At 34.9% G+C, this 21,020-nt stretch overlaps 1 protein-coding gene across 2 annotated transcripts in view; it reads right to left on the bottom strand.

Moving 5' to 3' along the window:
• Positions 1-3,053: 3,053 nt before the first annotated feature.
• The window catches only part of tweek (transmembrane protein KIAA1109 homolog tweek), a 52,181-nt gene continuing 34,214 nt past the window's right edge, over positions 3,054-21,020 (bottom strand). For both annotated transcript variants that reach the window (XM_085955216.1, XM_085955215.1), the window contains 16 exons: positions 20,766-20,994; positions 18,147-18,366; positions 17,740-17,999; positions 16,316-16,469; positions 16,158-16,231; positions 14,679-14,826; positions 13,756-13,913; positions 13,472-13,664; positions 12,949-13,169; positions 12,461-12,559; positions 10,360-10,518; positions 9,337-9,519; positions 8,332-8,544; positions 7,657-7,787; positions 6,295-6,527; positions 3,054-5,336 (listed from right to left, as the gene is read on the bottom strand). In XM_085955216.1, the coding sequence (XP_085811342.1) occupies positions 5,147-5,336; positions 6,295-6,527; positions 7,657-7,787; positions 8,332-8,544; positions 9,337-9,519; positions 10,360-10,518; positions 12,461-12,559; positions 12,949-13,169; positions 13,472-13,664; positions 13,756-13,913; positions 14,679-14,826; positions 16,158-16,231; positions 16,316-16,469; positions 17,740-17,999; positions 18,147-18,366; positions 20,766-20,994 (2,865 nt within the window). In that variant the 3' untranslated portion in view covers positions 3,054-5,146. The remainder of the gene's footprint in view (positions 5,337-6,294; positions 6,528-7,656; positions 7,788-8,331; positions 8,545-9,336; positions 9,520-10,359; positions 10,519-12,460; positions 12,560-12,948; positions 13,170-13,471; positions 13,665-13,755; positions 13,914-14,678; positions 14,827-16,157; positions 16,232-16,315; positions 16,470-17,739; positions 18,000-18,146; positions 18,367-20,765; positions 20,995-21,020) is intronic.

Below are 21,020 nucleotides of genomic sequence, written 5' to 3' on the forward strand. Positions count from 1 at the left end.
ATAAAGTATGAAAGATGATGTATGTAATCAATAGTTTAAGAAGATCACAAATTTGTTTTATATAAAATAGGTGAATTAATTATAAACATGTACCTAGTATCTAATGAAGTATGTAAGAGATGAACGGATCGTGTTGCGTAATAGAGATGTTATGTAGAAAAGAGATTATTATTAAGAGTATAATTATTATAGAGTGTATAATTGTGAATTCAAATATAATTCGGCCGCGCATTGCACAATGCTGAACTCGTCGCGCGCCGGCGCTGAAGTCTACCTCGTGATTCGCCAAATCAAAAGATCATCCGATTGGATTTGGCCAATCGCGAGAGTTCTTTCGTGAGTCGGCGTGGGTTCGAGTGAATTTTGAAAAGGAACCCCCGGTAGCGAGGCAGTTAGCGTCGAACTTGATAACTGGAAGGTTCTGAGCGACTGACTTAAAAAAATTTAATTACGAAAGAATGTCTATATTATGTACTATAGATGCAAATAAACTTCAATAAAATAACACAAAGGGGTATCATTTACACTACTCCTTATCCCGAGAAGACTTATAATTTTAACACCACTCCGGACGCACATAACTGAGCTAGCCGAAGAAGACGAGGTTTGTCAACTGAGAAAAGCTACGAACCAGTCCTCGTGCATCCGGAGGTGTTATCACCTCTAATTTGGTTTTGATACATCTCCACCATTAATCTACATCTATGACTCATTTTATAAACAAATTTTGTGACTTTATTGCGAGACAAAAATTCATGCGTCAAACGTTTTCTGTCACTTGGTCATTTTGTGTTGTAAAAGATTACAAGAAAAAATGACCAAGTCCAATGGTAAATTTTTCTAGTTAAAAAAATGTGTCTTAAAGCAGATAGTCATTTTAACAAACTCGTGTTAGTACATTTCCAGGCTGTAAATCAGCTGGGCATTTTTTCCAAACAACCGCAACGTTAGTAAGATGTCAGATAGTCATTTAGTGCATTTTCACAAAAAATACAGTTGGACACTTTTACTTGTATGACGATGATATCCAGTATTTAGTTTCGCAGAATCAGCCTCAGGGATCTCATTAATAATTTAATTAATGAAATGTAATTTCATCAGACTTCATGCTTCTATGTATGCAAAGTATAAATAAAAATATAGATTTAACTACAGTAAATTGTTTTATAAGGATTTATTCTGCCAAAGTTAGCGAAAGTCTGACAAGTATTTGGTAAGTAATTATTATTATATGCTTTAACTTGCTGTAACTCTGCTTTATAAATTTTATAAAGTAAAGTTATTTCCCTACTTTATAACTCATCATTACTGTGGAACCGGTGGGCGGTTAGAAAAGTTTACTACTAACATAGATGCAAAAGTGGGCGGTAGGTAAAGGTTCACTACCCCTGCTCTATATCAATGGCTGGCCATACATATATGTCTAGTTTTAACCTAAATTGAGATGTTATACACAAAATACCCGTCTGCATCATACCTTTTCCTGTAAACATATTGCATGTTCGCTTTTTGCAGTGGACAATACTGGGATTGTTGGTAGGTAGGAAAAAAGGAATGAGGGCCACCATAAGGTAGATAATGTCTCATTGAAATACATATTTTTTTTGAATTTCTATTGATCCAAATCTTTTCAAACATACGTCTATTATCTATCGATGCGGTGACTGGACACTTTGGACACATTGTATCTCAAATTTTGTTCACCTCTTTGCCATACTAGATTATTAAGATTAACAGTTGTCATGTTATTACATGGCCACACTTTTTATGCTGGCAACTCGACGCAAAAGACAACATAAGAACACATGCGCGCGTCGAAAAGTTTGAAAAAAGTTCGTTGAACTATTTCCGGCGCCAAGCGGGGACACTTTTCAACGTGAAGAAGTAGCAAGAATCGCTCTGTCAGTTTCTGGCCTCCGGCCGAAGAACATCGCTCTCAGTCTCTTGCCCCCGGCCGATCAACATGGCTCTCAGTTTCTGGCCTCCGGCTGAAGAACGTCTCTCTCAGTCTTTGGAATCCGACGGAGGAAAATGGCTCTAAAATCCTGACGACACGCGATGGAGGATCACCCTTCGATTCCGCTTTGGACGGAAGAATTGTCCAAAGCGATGGATTTCATCCGTCTCGTCAGCATCTCCGTCGAGGGCTTCGGAACTGAGGTTATTTTAACCTGGTATTTATTTAAATTATTTACGTAACGGTCCACCGAACTAGGCCATTTAATCTGTGATATCATTAACTAAATTACCCTATCCAGGCGCTCGTCAACACTTAATTAATCATACACCTGTTTTATACTAACATTCTCGCCTGCTTGTTATATTTCTATACTTCAATTATACATTTGTTTAAATTTAATACCCGCGTTTTTATTTAATAACCTTTTATTGTCTCTATGCAATTCATAGGGTGGCGTCCAAACTAATCTATTCTTATTGTATTTCAATTATTATTACAGTATTAACCGAATGACTAAAGCAGTCCGACAGGCAACTCGGTTTTGGAGGTATGTCAACCTCCCACGACCCTATCCCGCATCTCATGCTCTGCCGCATCCTATTCCCATCCCTATCCCATCCCATCCTCTATCCAATATCCACTTTCCCCATACCCAGGCGCACCTTCCCTCATAATCCCTTCCTTCCATATCATAAATCCTACCCACTCCTATCATCTCTTTTCCATACGTTACACAGTCTTCTTCTTCTTTCACCCTATCACGACCGGCATTGGGGCATAGGGCAAGCATAAGTTCGCGCCACTTCCCTCGGTCCATCGCCAACTCCTGCGCCTCCCGCCATGTACGACCTGCAGCACATAGGTCGCTTTTGTAGTACCGCTGCAGGGTGAGGGAGGGCCAGCCACTGCGATGGAACCCTTCAGGCTGTGCCACAAGGGTACGAAGTGTCGCACTCTTTGGCGGCGGCATCCGGAACACGGAAGATTAACAGTACCCATCAATAATACCCAAAGTAATGTGGTCGGAATATGTTACATACATCTCTGGCAGCGGGTAAAGGGAAAAAACTGATATATAAGAAAAAGATATATCTTTTAGAATATTTATGCCATGTTTATTTCGAATATGAGTGATTTCTCTTACATTTTTGATATTAATAAGTTTGCTTGATGAAATGGTATCCATACAATGGATTCATATAATTTAAATAGAATAATATTATCATATTTCTATCAATATGTTTACAAACATACCAGCATTGGGTTGTTACAATGACAGTTTTGTCATATAAATATTTCATTCACTTCCTAAACTTCCATTTTTAATAATAACTGATTAAAGATAAAAAACAATGAACAAACAACCTTTATTATTGAAAATATTGTAATATTTAGAATACACATACATTAATGTATGTGTACACATATTATGTAAAAAAATATGCATCCTAGTACATAAAACTATAAAAATACTTCAATCTACTAATTCTGAAGAAAAAGAAAATCAGTCAAAGATGCTTACAATATGTAAACAATGGTTTATGATGTCCGCTTAAAGTGGTATTTGATTTCTTCTTTTGGCATCAGTTAACTTTATAACCGTGTTATAATTTGTATGACTTCAATATACAATAAATATTTGTCAAGCACCATGAAATCAATGAGACATAATAATTTTACTTATTTTTAATATCCATTGTTTTTACACATTCTTATGAGGTATATGTACCGGCTGAATACAATCTTTCGTCATTCAATTCTCAGTCTAATAATATATACAGATAATAATACTTTATTTTGCCTAATTCTAAAAACCATCGGCTGACAACAATGATATTCACACCTGTTCCAACGATTAATTAATAACAACTAACAAACATAAATGTACAGATTAGAAAATATTTTACAAAAAATATATTAATTGCACCCCTATGACACCAACTTTAGTAGATAGTAGCTACTTACCCAAGTCTACAGAATTAATTTACTGTCAATAGATTCCTTTAAGATGGCATTTTTATCAAGAATAAAAATCTACAGAAATCTTCATGTGATAGCTTATTTTCATTGACACTAATGTAGAAAAATGTGTAACATGTAATTAATTGACAGTTTTCATATTTCCATGATGAAAAAATCATGATATTCCATCTCATGTATAATAAATTTGCTATTCTCGGTTCTTTACTTTTATTGATACCCTAATATTCCTTCTACTCGCGTTAGAAATAGCGAAAGACAATTTTGTGCACATTTCAGTAATGTCTTTTTATGAAATTACAGTAGAGATATAAATCGGGAAATAGATAAAACATAACATAGTTCCCGACATGTCAGTGATGTATGTAGTACGAAATAATGGAAGGTTACATGTACGTATACAAAGGAAAATTCGGCATCAAAACTATCAGACTAATTCAAAAATTATGCAGAAAAGTAACCATGCCAATTGGAATATTCATCGATCGAAGCAGTAATTTGTATGAATTTTAAAAATAAGTTCATAGCATTTATTTAAAAGCAATGATATTGTTCCACTGGACGAATTAAAATAAATTATAGAACTTTTAATAAAGAAAATCATATTATTTAAACGAAAATATTGTAGGTGTTTTGAAGTACCTACATAAATTTAATTATTATTGAATATTTTTTTCGAATCAATTATCTAATTTAATCAGAGTCGAACATCATTCTTTTAAAATTAATGTTGTATATCTCAATTAATTGTTTACCAACTTTGCCATTCCTAAGTACTATTTACTGAACACCAGGATAGAAGCAGGTATTGCAGACTAAGCGATGTACATGAGATCAAGGAGGAATTCGTTTTAACCGGAGGGGTAAGGATAGAGATCTACATTAATTAATAACAGAAGGGAGTTTTGGTTCCAATTTTAGCCATGGTGATGTGTCAGCCTGTTTGTAAGTAGCTACATATTATAATAATAATAACAGATACAATATAACTTCGTAGAGAAATTGTATAATATGTAATAATAAATGCTTTCAGTAGGTCATGATTAGCTAAATTGAACTAAAATAACAATTTTATGCATCTAAATAATTATTTAAAAACTCCAATATCCAATAACTCTATAGTACTTAATAGTAATTGTATAGTTAATCATTATATATGAATGGTAATGCGCCGTGAAATGAATTCCTGTCGAAATCAAATTAACCTCAGTTTTGTTTACGAGGTATAATTGAAACGAGCTGCAACAGGATGAGAGCGAGAAGCTTGTCAAGGGGATCGAGCGAACCTCTCTGCAGCCATTTTGGAATAGTGGTTCTGGCGTGACTGAAGCCTAACTTCTGCAAAATATAATCCACTCCGTACGGCTCGATCGACTTTCCAGCCCACGACAGTAACCTGCAATCGAGATTTGTATGTTATACCCTACAAAGTTTATCTGATTATTATATGTTATAAATTTAGGGAAAAGGTAAAGTGCAAACCAAATTGAGGTGCATGTCGCGGACTATCACGTGACGTCACAGTAAGCTGACGCTACGGGAAAAATGTGAGTAATGTCGTTTTTTTTGGTGTTTAAAATGTTATCAGACTGATTCTCCCATCCCGTAGCACATTTTGAACCTTTAAACGAAAATTGTCAGTTGGCAAAATCTGCCGAAATCACTAAAACAACAATGAGGTCACCTCACGTTGAACTGCAATGCTTCAACACCTGCATGACGTTTTGAACGTTATTATCATATTCCACATGCCTACACTATTCGAATGTCATGTCAAAATCACAGTTTTTTGTTTTTAGCGGTTGGCATTATGTATTTTCGATAAGAATGTTGTCTATTATCTATGGTCTGCAGGTTGGGTTCTGTTCAAAATATTATCTATGGATGTCATGCCGCAAGTATTTTAACATACGCACACGTAGAAACTGTTAATATTAATTAAAATTAGCATGAAAAATTAATAATAATTCAAATTACTAATACATTGTAGGCACTCTTCATCAGTGTCATTCTTCAGTGAATTTACAGAGATGGTGATGGTTCAAAATATTCTGCAAAATGACGAAACCATAGACTAAATTTGTCACCGTGACAGTAGGCGACATGCACCAATTTGATTCGCGCTTCAGTCACAGATTCTGAATTGATAGCATGCGGATCTTTAGGGTAGAGATAATTAGAGAGAAGCCTTGTGGACGCATACACAAGCAGTCTGAATGTATCAATTATACTAGATATCACCACAGGCTCCGCAATTTGATGTGGTTTTTGCGGTTTCTTATTAGATAGAGTAAAATAAAGATTTATTTTATTTTGTAATGAAATTATAACAAATGGATATAATTTTGTCTTACCTTACTGTGGGTTCCAAGTGCCAAGTCTTACAATGATATACTCGCCAATCCTTATCGTAAACATTAATTCGAACGGTATTTTTTGAATTGGGCAATCCGCCGTCTGAGGCTTTGGCAGAACTTTGACTAGACGATTCCCCATCTGCGGATTTAGGGGTGGCGCCCATAGAGCTGGTGGAGGGCAGGCTGCCGGCATCGGGTGACTGAGAACGGCCAGCGCTACTCGATGGTGCCTACGGATGAGTTGTTAAATAGAAGGTTACATTGAGACTCCTTATGGATTTGTAATATATGTAGTTGACAACATAGAAATAATATCCACAGTCACCAACAGCAAAATCATACTGTCAAGAAATAGTTCTGAATAAAGATGCACCAGTTGAGTTTAAATTCGTGCCAGTACATTATAATCAGCTCAGTGGATGACAGAAAGTCTCTCCAGGAAAAGCATAGAGGACACTGGTCTCAACGACACGCTCAGTAGGATGTGACCTCAGTCACAGAAAGGATACAGATTTAATCCCCGCTTGTGCCTGTAACACATATCGGATATATCTACAGCGTATGGGGTTTAGGCCAATGAAGTATTTGCAGGTAAGTTAGTCGCCCTGGTTGATCGACTGGTTTAATAGAAATTGAAATGGTACGTAAAAGACAGACATTATTTTGCCGTATTACAACAATTTCTAGGGTTACTGTTTTCTTTGGTGGTATTTTTCATGTTGGAGCCTTGTTTTTACATATAATATGTCAAAAATTTCAGCCGTTATTTATGAATTGTCATGTACCTTTATTATTTCGGTTTACTAAAGCAATGTATTAAAAATTTAATACAACGTGATCTGAGTATTTTTGGTTGCATATCAAATACCAGGGTCGTCCGATATCCATTATATCGATAGTGGTATTTGGGTTATCACAGTGTATTCTGTATTCTCTGTCCTTTCTCAATGTTTCGTGCTTGCCACAGAAGCCATTCTAAGTGCACTGTTGTTAGATGTATGAATATGAACGCTGAATCAAGAGAGATATATGTATGTCTAAAAGTATTGGGTGAGTAGTTGACAGCAAACATTGTTCATAATGAAAGATGTTGATGTCTATATCGAGACTTATTCTGCATTGTAGTTTTTTTTTTAATCATAGTGACTAGTGAATGACAGTTTGATTATCTATGAATCATCTGTAAGTCATAGATAACAGATGATGGAGAGAATAGATTAATATTTATTATATTGAGTTTTTGTTCACACACAAATTATCAATCATATTAGAATATTATCAAGACTAGAAAAATCTAAAATCGCTTATAATAAATTATTATTAAATGCCAACTCAATTATAAATAGATGAGAAGTTTACCGTTCGTTCTTTCTCTTTTAAGTAAGATGAAATCAAATCGTGAAGGAAGAAGAATGCCTCAGCGTCCACGGTGACAAATATGTGGTCTTCAAACTCAGTTATAAAATTGCACTCAACCACACATTTCTCTTCTGAAAAAAAAAACAAATTAAACAATAGAGAATTAAGGTCAATAGAGATTTGAAAATTAATGCAGATGGATATAATTACAAGAGATAGGGGGAGTAATATGGACTTTGATAGTGATTCCGGTATAATGGAATTGGTAACAAAGAAAAATTTATATTCTCTACATTGGCAGCATTGTATGCATTATTTATAAATAAAAAAGTTACCGGCAGCCTGCTATTGATGTCTTATTTTGGTTACATACTTATTTAACGTTATATATATGATTTAACATAATTGATTGCTCATCTAAATAATGCATATTATATAAATAAACCTTTTAAATTTGGAACACAAATGCAAGACATTGTTATCTCAGTGCTGCCCTCAACAAGTATGATACTTGCTACAAATGAACACACAATGTAAAATGATATGTAGTTAACTTTTATTATGATCCATTTCGCATTAAGTTTTCAATCAAATCGAATTTTTTAAATTTGTTTTATTTAAAACATGAAAAACTGGACATTTAACAAACCCAGCAATATGTAATCGTTGACTCACCCGGGTTATTTGGTAATCTAGCTTGTTGCAAGTGTTGCGTTTTCAAGTGCAACTGCAGGGAGGGCAGAGAGAATATGACCTCTCTAGTGTGGTGGGGATCGATCAGCTTAGTGGCGGAGATGGCCGTGGCACGTTGCGGACGCTCTCTGTCTTTTTCACGGTCTCTTTCCAATGAACCGCCGTCTCGCTCCAACGAAGGGAAACATTCCACGGCTGTAAATAATATTATCAAAACAAATATGTATGTATAACTGGCGTAGTTTAATGTGCATTATTTCGTCACCGTTCAGGCAAAAGTCACCAACCCTGAAAATGGCAGTTTTGAGTTGAGTATGTCACCGGAAGCGTAAAATTATGTTCTTTAAGATGCAAAACTCACCTCGGTACATTAGTTAGTAAAATTTTGCTTAAATCCGAATTATTTGTTTTTCACTAAATGACTTTCGATAAAATCTTAACAAGCAAAAGTCATTATAGGTGAATAGACATTATTGACTCTATAAAAAAAAAATCCTTCGTTATAAATATACAAGCAAAAGTCACTATACTATGGATGGTGAGTTTTACTGATGCTTCTTTTGGCTAACATTGTTCAGATTATTAACAAGCAAAAGTCACCAAACCATAATTTGAGCTACCTTGCCTCCTTTAAAACCTTCCAGATGTTTTAATTAGCATCAAAAAGTAAAAGTACCTTAAATAAATTATTAAGAAGACATGAGAAAATAATTTAATGTAGAAAAACCCTTCAAAACATTAAAATCTGATTTTTCCTGCATTTTCAAACTTTCAAATTGCGATATCTCAAAACTATGTTTTTAGGGTTGGTGACTTTTGCCTGAACGGTGACGATTTATTCCGAATCTTTACAGAATACATACATCCCTCGCCACTGGTTCCTACGGCTATGGGACCAGATGTGTACACCAGTATCGGTAATATGTAGTTACTTAATAATATTCTGAACATTTCCATGACACATATGAAGATGGAGGTTCAACTTACCATCAATATCACTATTGAAGAATGCGTAATGGAACCACTCCCGCAACGTTTTGAACTGCGGCGGGAAGATCATGTTTCGACTCATGCGGCAGACGGTCGCCATGGATTCGTGTTGGACTGTTGTTCCACTGCTCGCTCCTAAACTTGCCGTCAAGCTCTGCACAATGTGGACTTCAATTTCTCCTGAAAGGTCCACAATATAACGTAATGTTTTCAGTGAAGTCAGTAAATTTACAACCAATTTATCCAAAGTGCGGTTGGTTCGGCTATGCCATTTATTTTCATCAAAAGTTGTCAAATAAAATTTAACATACACACATAATTTGAAAACATTTCTGAGAAATATATTCAAACCTAAAGAATGTTACATTCATAAAATCTAAAATAGTTTTTTAACAAACGTTAAACGCAAGTACATTATAACAAAAATTTGGAGTGACCCTGACACCGATTAGTAATTAAGGTAATTATAATACTTACTTTGATTTAATATACAAAAGCCAATTGCCAAAAAGTAACGCAATTTATAAAGAGTTTCAGAGAGTATTATAAAAACCACTACTCAACTTTGTTGCAATTAGATAGGCCATGTATAGATCAATGGTCAAGGCACATGGGTGCGAATCCCGGGGTATGCAGGTTCGAATATTGCTGGGTGTTGTATTTTTTACAAAAAGATATTTTCTAGTGGTTGTATATTTCTCAGGAATGTTTTCAAATTATGTAGAAACAGATATAAATAAAAGCAGATATGTCTAACATTGTATTGCTTCTATTTAGTGCAATAAAGGGCTCATCAGCTGATAGAAAAGGCTAGAAGGATAGAAAGGTTTTTAATTTAAAAATACAATACGATAGAAAAAATGAATGAACATAAAGACCAACTACTTACGCTTGAAACATGAACACATCGTTTACTGTATTGGAGAAATCGGTTTTCGGAAATAGTTGCCTAACTAAAGTTGTATTTGTAAAAGTTTTAATACATATAGTACGTAATAGTATTTATAAAATAAGCATTACCACTCTCAGTCGGCACTTGTTGTGCTTCTGTGGCAAAACTGATGAAAGTGTCTTTCAAGCTGAACAACGCCCACGACTTTGATTTGAAATTTATTCCGTGGAAGCATCCGAGTGAAATATGCGCTCCTTGCAATTCCATAGTGCCACCTAACACTGTACCTGAAATTGTAAGAAAGAATTTCTATTAAAATTAATTTACATTCTTTGTCCGTGTTCACTCCTAAAGTGCTGCATGTGAACCAGTGGCGAAGGGTGGAGGTAGGCTGTTAAGATCCGGTATAAATAGTGCACAATAAACTTTATCAGTCATACGTATTTGTTTTCATGGAACTAAGCTTACAATTTACAGATGGTATTGGTTAGATTTTTTCAATTTAATTAAACACTGCGAAAATCAGATTAATAATATATTAATAGATAATAGTCAAAATATATTCATCCATCTATAGAATATCTAAAATTATGCCATTAAATCATACATAATTTTGGATATTTTATAGATAGAATAATATTATTTATCTACTATGGTTCGGTCTAGGCAGGGCTTAATGAATTTTAATAAACTAACCAACAACATGTGTACATAATGTATTCTTAATTTATTGAAAACAAATAAGTATGAATGAAAAAGTATGCGCTATTTTGTCAAATCACCCATAACATACCAAAACGATCATGGTTTAGTTTAGGTAGGGTTTAATTGCTTGTTAAAAACTAACCAAAACCATCTGTAAATTGTAGTTTAGGCCCTCCTCCCACGGCGCAACTGAAATCTGACGGAACTGGTTGGTGATGGAACTCATAAACTGACCAATGTGATGCTTCGCACACGGCGCTACTGAAACCCACTTGAAATAATAATCACATAACCTCTAACTGTCAAACTGGATCATCAGCTGTTTTGTACAAAAACTGACAACACACACGCTGCTGCGTTTACTCGAATACAATTAGGTTATTTCAATTTTGCTTATCTTGCACTTTTGACGTCTTGGGTTGTTATGGTTTTTATAGGGTATATAGGTAGGTTTTTATGGCGTAAATATATATATTTTTATATGACGCTTGTTACGCAGTGCTATCAATTTTGGTAAGAAAATATGATTTTTCAACGAATCTACTGAAATTGGTACCACTGTTTTACGGTGACTGGAAACTTGAGAGACCGCGCGACTAGCATGCCGCGTCTCTTCGTGACCGTTTTTAAACTGAGAGATTCCAGTCTCGCCGACAGCGAGCCGTCATTGAAATACATTAGCTAGATACTGGTTGGAATTTTAGTTTCAGTTCCGTTGGATTTCAGTTGCTCAGTGGGAGGAGGGCCTTAGTTCAATAAAAACAAATAAGTATGACTGACAAAGTTTAATGTGCACTATTTATGTCGGATCTTAACAGCCTACCTCCACCCTTCGAAACTAATGTGGACAGCATTTCTACCATAAAGGCCGATCATAAATGCTCGGCCGTAGTGGTTAGGCGGGCGCGGCCCATGTAACCCATGTAAATGTGTTAATCTTGCCCATTTTTTGAATAATAAAATGCCTAATTCTTGTCAAATTTGGGATCACAGAGATTATCAATATAATTTTTTATCGTAAATATGTCAACATAAATTATACTGATGGTTTTATAAATGCGTTTAAAAATTAATAAATGTAAAAAATCTTAACACCACTTCACATGGACGTACTGAAATATGACTATATTCTAAAACATTAGAGCGAGAGGTTTAAAAGAATACTATTTTATATAATAAAAATATTTTATGCAGTCATCAAATGTTTAAAATAAATATAAAGGATAATACGGCTTGGTGTTGACATAAATTATACTCAACCAAAGGAATGTCCAGGATTATGCTTTGAAAATGCAATAAAAGCTCCATTTTGACCTACGCTGAGCATGTCCCCCCTTAATAATTATTATATTTACATACCATTTGTCGGTAAAGGTGAAAGGATAATAAGGCTTCAAAATTATATAAATAGATTATCTACAACGTTTAAGGAATGTCCAGGATTATGCTTTGAAACTGCAATAAAAGCTCCATTTTGACCTACGCTGAGCATGTCCCCCCTTAATAATTATTATATTTACATACCATTTGTCGGTAAAGGTGAAGTCAAAGTTGAGAGTTGTAATCCAGAAATCAAACTCAATACTTTTTGCCAGTGTCTATGCTGTCTGTGTTCTGTGATATCTGAAAACAAAATTCAAATATTTACTAAAATTCTAAGAATTCCATGAAGTCAATCAAGTAATAGCAAAAAAATCTTTCTATGAAGTATTTTCTTCCGACATGAAATCAAAAACATCAAGGTGTAAAAACAACCAGTCATCCACCAGTGATACAAATTGGGAAGGCAATAGATATATTCCATTTGTGTGAGTGAAACTTTTTTTTAGATATCCCATAAATATAAACTACATCACAAACACATTTAAACAAGACTGTTTGCAAAGAGAAGTTAAGCATGCTGTGAAAGGTGAAAGAGATGGATATAGTTCAAGATTTTTTTTTTGTTCTTTTCTCATTCAATATCCATAATTATGTTAATACATAAATAAACAAAATATATATTATCTTACCTTCTTTTCTAAGTTTACCAGGCTTTACAGATTGGGTATTTGTGTTGGACGTGTATGACGTATATAGATTGCTGAAGACTCGCTTGCTGCTTTTGAATTGTTGCGTAAAGAATTCCTCCAATTTCATTTGCATCTTAAAGAGGTCGGGAGTCGTGCTCCGGCTGATTAGCAGTTGCAACTGTTGCCAGTTCAGAGTGCCATGGACAAGAATTATCGCAGGCCTGCAAATAGAAAAATCATCTTCAAAACAATGAATTCGCAGCAGACTTTTATCACGTCATGTAGATAATATGTCAAAATATGCATTTCAATTTATACAATATTGTTAGATAATAATGGGGTAGTGGGGAGTGACCTGGTGAAATGATGGCCTCTCGCAGTCTCACTTTACTTCACTTTAGTTATTGATACCCATCTGATTATGTTTACTATGTAGATGAAACAAGTGCCGTTAAAATAAACCGATTAAAATTAAATCTCTCAGCATTTTTTAAACAGGTGTTGAAAGTGAGGGCTGTGTCACCTGTTAGTGGACTTGTGGTGAGGGTGTGTCTGCATGATGTGCGCCATCCACTCATCCTTGAGTTCGACGCTGAGGCTGCTGACGCGCGCCATCAGCATTGAGGTTCCCATGTAATCCAAGCGCAGCTCCAAAGCATTCAAACTCAAGCCGCAGTGGTGACTCGGGTTCGATCCCGGCTCCTCGATTATGTGAACTAAAAACGTCATGAAATAATATTATATTCTGTCGTTATACTGTTATATTTCTAAAGAAATTGGATGGAAGAAATTCATTAAAAAACTTACCGAACGTATCGATGGTCGATAATGATATGGTACCACCGACGATACCGCCTTTAGCGTCTAGAGCGCTGCTACCGAGACCGACTCCGATACACATGTTTCTGTGTCCCGTACTGCCAATGTTCAAACGACCCATGGAATGGAAATCTCTGCTCAACCAACTGAAAATAGTTGATTAACAATCATTATCAACTGAGAATGATAGATATCCAAGGCTCGAACCCAATTCAAGAATAAGTGTGAGCAGGAAAGCATTCGACTTGAGCTTAATCTACGTAGTATGAGTTAAACTAAGATGGAATGCATATGAATATTTAAAACAGGGGCAGGGTCGTGGATCTACTAAATCGATGGTTGCTTTATAGCTTCGATAGACGATGTATATATATATATATATATATAAAAATAATTGTTTAATATTTTTTAATGGACAATTTATAAACACGGTTGGCTTTGCTGTTTAGTTTAGTAACCGAACTGAGAAAAACAAAGACACTGTCATGCTTTATAGTAGGTTGTATTGATACAATAGATCCTCAAGTGTGATATCTGTGATTATTCAGATGTTTGATTATATTATGATTTGCAGTATTATCGTTAGTTTCATAAGATAAAAAAAATCATTATTTTAAATTAAAAAAAGGCGAAATTTTCAAAAATTGGTATGATAAAAGACTATTTCGGAAGAAAATACATTCACCATTGGTTTTTGGCCATCCTAATATATCATTATCAAAAGTACCTAATGTGTACCCCCAATTAGCCCAGATAATTGAGGTTCTACTGTGGGTCTTGCTCATAGTAATTTAATGATGTTAATATCCACAAAAACTGGTCGCATATAACCAGATATCTTTATTCTTGCCTGAGAAGAATTAACAACACTTCACATTTTATTTTAGCTATTTGACGGTAGTGTAACTTACGTAACATTCCCCATGACATTTCCCATGTTCATGTGAACATTCAGTTTTGTAAAGTTGAATGCGAACAAAACCAGAGTTTCCCAAGCGGCGGCCGGTGACTCTGTGGAGTTAGATTGCGCTGTTTCTTCGCTGTCTTCCCGTCCATTATCTGTCAAATTAGAATTTTTATTTCAAATAAGCATCTATTTTTCACAGAAATCATCTTGCAAATCAAGTATCTGGCGTTTACTTCATTTAAGACATATTGAATAATATCTAGGCTTTGGTAGCGGAAACATTAACCGTATTGAGATAGGTACCATAGAATTAAGATATTCTTGTCTACCCATGTCCTTAGTTGACACATATCCAAGTGTCAATTACATTCATTTTACACATTTCAACATTACACCATTATCCTAAACATCCACCCTATAATCGTGTTTAGGAGCAGGCCAGATTGACACTATCTTGGTCTCTCTCACTAGGTCTAACGTTGTCTTCATCTTAGATCTTAGATGTGTAAAGAGACTACATGGGATGATGTTATATTTGCTCTCCATTGCACACATCCATTCTCGAAACTCAGCATGCGATTATTCTGCATATTCGTAAGATGCCGGGATACCAAAAGACAACAATCATCATAAAAATTTCCTATACATATAGCGATCTCTGGTCGTGAAGTGCCATCTCCCATGGTGTCCTTGGCAACGGCGAAGGGTGGAGTAAGGGCTGTTAAGATCCGCCATAAATAGTGCACATTAAACTTTGTCAGTCATATGTATTTGTTTTTATTGAAATATGACAACAATTTACAGATGGTGTTCGTTAATTTTTAAAATTTAATTGAACCCTGCAAAACCCAAGCCAATATAGATGATAGTAAAAAAAACTCTCGTATATCTACAAAATATCTGAAATTATGCAATTAAATCATACATTACTTTGTTTATTTTATGGATAGAATAATATTTTGTATCTATTATAGTTTGGTTTAGGCAGAGCTTAATGAATTAAAAGAAATGAACCAACAATATGTGTAATATGTATTCTTAATCCAACGAAAACAAATAAGTATGAATGAAAAAGTGTGCGTAATTTTGTTGTATTGCCCAAAATATACCAAAACTATTATTGTTTGATTTAGGCAGGGTTTAATTGATTTTTAAAAACTAACTAATACCATCTGTAAATTGTAGTCTTAGTTAGATAAAAATAAATTCCTACGACTAACAAAGTTTAATGTGCACTATTTATGGCGGATCTTAACAGCCTACCTCCACCCTTCGCTACTGCCTACCAGGTGTCTAAAGCTGTTGATAATTTCGATGTTCTGTCTGTCGCTGATCAAAGATTTGTCTGGATCAGGACTGGTGCCATCGCCCTTAATTTTGTTTTCCTTATGCAACTGGAAGTCCCAGACATTCTGCATAAGATACATGCTACAGTATATTCTCAATAAAGACTTGGTATGCCTATTGAAGGAAAAAATCTCACCTTTTAATTTTGGATAGACAACATTCTGCTTTTTATGTACGGCAACCGGAGATAAGGATGATCTCGGTTGTCCGCTGAAATCAAATTCTTACATTAGTTTCGATTGTTAATGAATTAACATAGATTTTAATTCATACTCAATAAGTCAGTAGGTATACCTAGTGTCAGACTCGGATGGAGCGCTCAGACTGATATCTCCTAAGAACAAGCGGCGCACAATTGTCCTCCTGTACCACGCTTTAGGGAATGCGAGGATTTCTGTTAAGCGTCGCATGTCATATTTGAACGATGCCGATCCAATATCAAGGATAGCTAGAATTTAAAAAATATAATATATATTTGAAGAGACAATCACTAAATAAATCTAGTAATTCAGTGGTACCCTAGAGGCCGCTGAATCGCCGTGATAGTTAAGTTTTCTGGAACCATGTGGTAATGTAGCACACTGGGCTGACAAAAATGAAATCAGCTCGGAGAGAATTTTATTCGGCAGTGGTTTGATCCAGGTTGATGATGATTGCTACAATTATCACAGTAAAAGTAATAATTTTGCCATTATAAAAACAGCTTTATTTTATATGGGACTCCACATAAACATAAACAACGTATGTAATATAATTATACAAATTGAATACGGCTGCGTTTTACATGTGCGCTGATCGTATGCGTTGTATATAATAATGAACTTGAGACTTAACTGTTGCAGCTAATGATAGTACATTTCATTAGATTAAAATTTTCAATTATAACCAATTGATGTCTTGCTTGCATCGTATGGTTTCTCAATGATATCTGTCACAATAATATTTTAGACTTTAAACATAGTGCGACCCTGACAAATAAATCTCAGAGCACAAGTGAGGGACTAGTTGTAAATGAATCTGCAATGTGAAATAACATGCAGCTATTAACTTAGTAACCCTTTTGTTCAGTTTTACTTTCATATAATGTATTTTTAGATTGTAATAAAATGATTGTTTAATCAGTTAAATGGGTGTTTATCGTCCCCATAAGTCCATCTTTGTAGCTGTGGGATGCGAGTTCAAAACCCAAATCTGGGAAAGTGACATGTTGTTTTTCACACACATGTGTGTTTCTTCAAGGATACAATTGGTTAGATGATTCCTGACAACCATTCCTTATAAAAAATGTATTATGGTAACCACCACTCATCATAAAAATATGTAGCGATATAGATGTTATCCACTGGTGGAGCAAAGATCCAAAATTTTCAATATAAACTTTTATGTACTATAAGTTATAATTATTCCATGTACGTATTACACGTAATTCCACCCACGGTGGCCATGCGGCTTAAGCGTTGGACTATAAAGCCGTGGGTCACAGATTCGAATCCTGGGTCTGGCAAGTACACATATTGTTTTTCAATTTGTGTGTGTCAGGGTATGGACCTAATAGGTTGAGCAAGTGGCTGACATCCATTTCTCGTAAAAAATAAAATCTGTCAATACAAACCTCCACTCTGTGGAGGCCCATATGAACCTATCAGGATCGGACATGGTACAAAAAAAAAAAGTATATCAAAGATGAATAAACATTAATAATGACAAAAATAGCTTACTTGAGAATCTCACAACGGCCGTGGACTGGTCAGGATCGGCTTGGAAATCAAGTTTCCTCGATCGAGAAAGATGAAATTTGACAAATTCAACGTTGATACTGAGCGAATCCTTCCTTTCGCTGTCCGAGAGAGGCGACCACTGGGCTTCCTTAATTCCTGGTTTCTTACCACCGTACGGATGGAAAATGTAAACGGAAAAGTCCGCTAAACAACCCGTCACACTGAGGCCCCCCATCGCCACTCCGGGGTGAGTCATTTCGCTAAAAATATTATAATCATATTTAAACAATCTAATGGCATATTTAGGACTTGGTGAATTATAAACCGTTTTTATACTTGGGCAGACGTATGTAGATTTGTACTAAGCTTAAGTTAATCCTAATGAAAATTATCAAATGAATACTTACTCCTCTTGCGCCCTTTTTGAACTGAAAACTATTCCAAGAGACGGCAACTGCAGCATGCATTCAACTCTGGAGACAGGTAAACAAGAGAATCGGAATGTGGAGGGCTGCATGTGGAAGTACACAATGACGTCCACGGGAAAAGAGGCATAAACATACTGCCCATAAGATCCTGCTACGCCATTGTCATCTTTGTCGGTAGCAAACATTGCGTTTACTGCATCTGAAAAAATTAATAATAATTGCTATTCAATATATGACATGCAATAATTACTGCACAGATGCAAAAATGTGGATGTTGTGTTAAAATAACTAATAATTATGAACTCTCTGTATGGTTTATAATTATGTTGTTATTGGATAAACAGTACCTATAACTTTACTGTAACATCGATTTTTGTAAACAAAAGTATTAGGTACCATTTAAAAAAAATTGAAATACAATAATCTTTATATATTACTAGCTGAAGTACCCGGCTTCGCACAGGGTCGCTTCGTGGTTATATTTATCTTAGATATTTAAAAAATAATAAGAAGTAATTATTTTTTTAATATTAAAATATCTGTGTAATACAATATGGCAATATGAAAATAATTCTAATAGGAGTAAAGGTCAAACAAAAGAACACTAAATTAAAATCAAATCCAAAATATGAAAACGTTATTAATGGTATTAATATGTAGTAAAAAAAAATCAAAATTGGATGGAACGAACAAACAACCATTGGCGGCTTAATCCGGAAAAAGCTAGCAGGTCAATTTTGAATATATTATTTTAATTTGCCTTTTCGTTGTATACTGAAAAGACGTATTGCAAATTGACTTTTTATACATTATAGAATAAGTGCTAGAAATTGTTATAGGTAGGTACCTACTGACATTTCAAAAAATGTCCGTTTTTCATAACGCCAACCCATCGTTAACCGAAATTGCACACAACGCGTTATAATTTTTTGTAAATTAGGTCCACTTTTCTTTCTTAGCTTTTTGAAAAATCATCAATCACACGATTATAAAAATTGTCTATTTTTCCCACATATTTTTTTTCAATACTGAGCATTGCAAGAGCGGTCAGTCTATCCTGGCCCTATTGCGTAGAAAGGTTTTTATTCTTTTGAGAGTGGAAAAACATCTTTCACTTTCAACTGTTGTCATTGGTATGACGCAAATAAATTGGAGAACTTTGATCGACTCGGAAAATGTTTCGTTGAAATTATTGCTGAGTAAAAAATGTAGAAAAGAAACTGCACTATTAGCGCCATGCAAATCATCTCGTTGATAAAACACCAATAATTCATTTTTTAACTTGATTATGTTTATTTCTTCTAACAGTTTTACCAAATTTACTTGACGTGTGGAAAAATTATTTTTAAAATCAGTGTAATTTTCTTTATTGAACAAATCGGATATAATGAGATGATCGTTGGATGCGAATCGTGCTTCCATTTCCATTATAATTGTATCACAGACTTCAATTGCTACTGCGTGCGTACTAACTGCTTCACAAAAATGTTATAAATCACTAAAAACCAAACGTTGTGTGTATATGCAATAACTACACCAAAAACTCCTTACATATGATTAAAATAACCAAAGGTATTCGTCAAAACCTGTCAACGAATCCGAACCGCATACACAGTTGCGTCTTGAGACCAATTATCTAGTCAGTGTTATCATTCTGTTTCATTTAATTAGGTGAAAAAATCTTTTGTCTCACACTCGGGCATTGCCGATATTACAGTAATTCACGCACCGTTACAAGCTTCGATCTCGTATTTTGTGTTATATCGATCTCTGTCTTATGTATGAGAAACGAGAGAGAAAATTTTATAAAAATATTCAATTTGGGTCAATTTTCAGACTGCCGGCGAACACAATATTTTTGTTCGGGGAATTATCGCCCAAACAAAAAAAATCCCAATAGACTGGGTCGACACAATATCGCGCGCCCTATAATTTCAAATCCACCGATTATTATTAATATTATTATATATGACATTGCACATATTATTAATATTATTATGTCGATTGTAAGGTATTTATTATGGCAGGTCAATGACCGAATGACCTAAGGAGGGAGCCGCCAGTGCAAACAACAAACTTTGTATTTTATATAATACTAATTTAGAAACCTTCGCAGGTGTGCGCATAACAACTGGTCAAAATTTCATCGCAATCGGATGAACGGTATAAGAACGCATACAAATTGAAGAAGATAGAATAGAAGAAAAAGAAGTAGAAAATGGTTTTTTTTTTTTTTTTAGAATTATTAATAACCATGTCCTTGCTTTTTCGTACAAGGTGGTTGTTAGTAATTTTGAACAATCACAAACACCCAGGCTTTGAGAAAAACACATAAATGTTTTTGTCATGACCGGGAATCGAACCCAGGAACTCTCGGGTGGAAGGCGAGCGCCTTACCAACTGCACCACGAGAGCCGCAAAATGGTTGTATCAATTCAGAAACCGAATTTATATTATACCTATTTCTGTCGTCCTTATCATCATCGACCTGAACCCATCTACTTCTGGATAAAGGCCTCTCTGGCTTCATTCTACTCCTATTGCCGTATTTATCAAAATCGGTGATATTAAATTATATTATTATTGATTGTTTCTTACCTCCAGCCGATGAAAGTGTTGCTTTTGTTGGAATGGGCTCCAATGTTTGCTCCAAAAACTCCAAAATATGAGGGCTTATGATTGTTTCCTCGGGAATACTTTGAAGGGTAACCCAGGCGAATAGGGAGGCCTTTTTAATACCGGCTTTCCTCGTTTGATTTTGATTAGTTTTCAGTGGAACCTGTGGTGTAGTGACATCGTCCTGTACCGTTTTAGATTCGTAATGAACCTGTATAAAAAATAAAATAGATTAGT

Source organism: Rhyacophila brunnea, unplaced genomic scaffold (assembly GCF_057557595.1).
Source record: "Rhyacophila brunnea isolate RB1 unplaced genomic scaffold, BYU_Rbru_1.0 scaffold_5, whole genome shotgun sequence".
Classification (NCBI taxonomy): domain Eukaryota; kingdom Metazoa; phylum Arthropoda; class Insecta; order Trichoptera; family Rhyacophilidae; genus Rhyacophila; species Rhyacophila brunnea.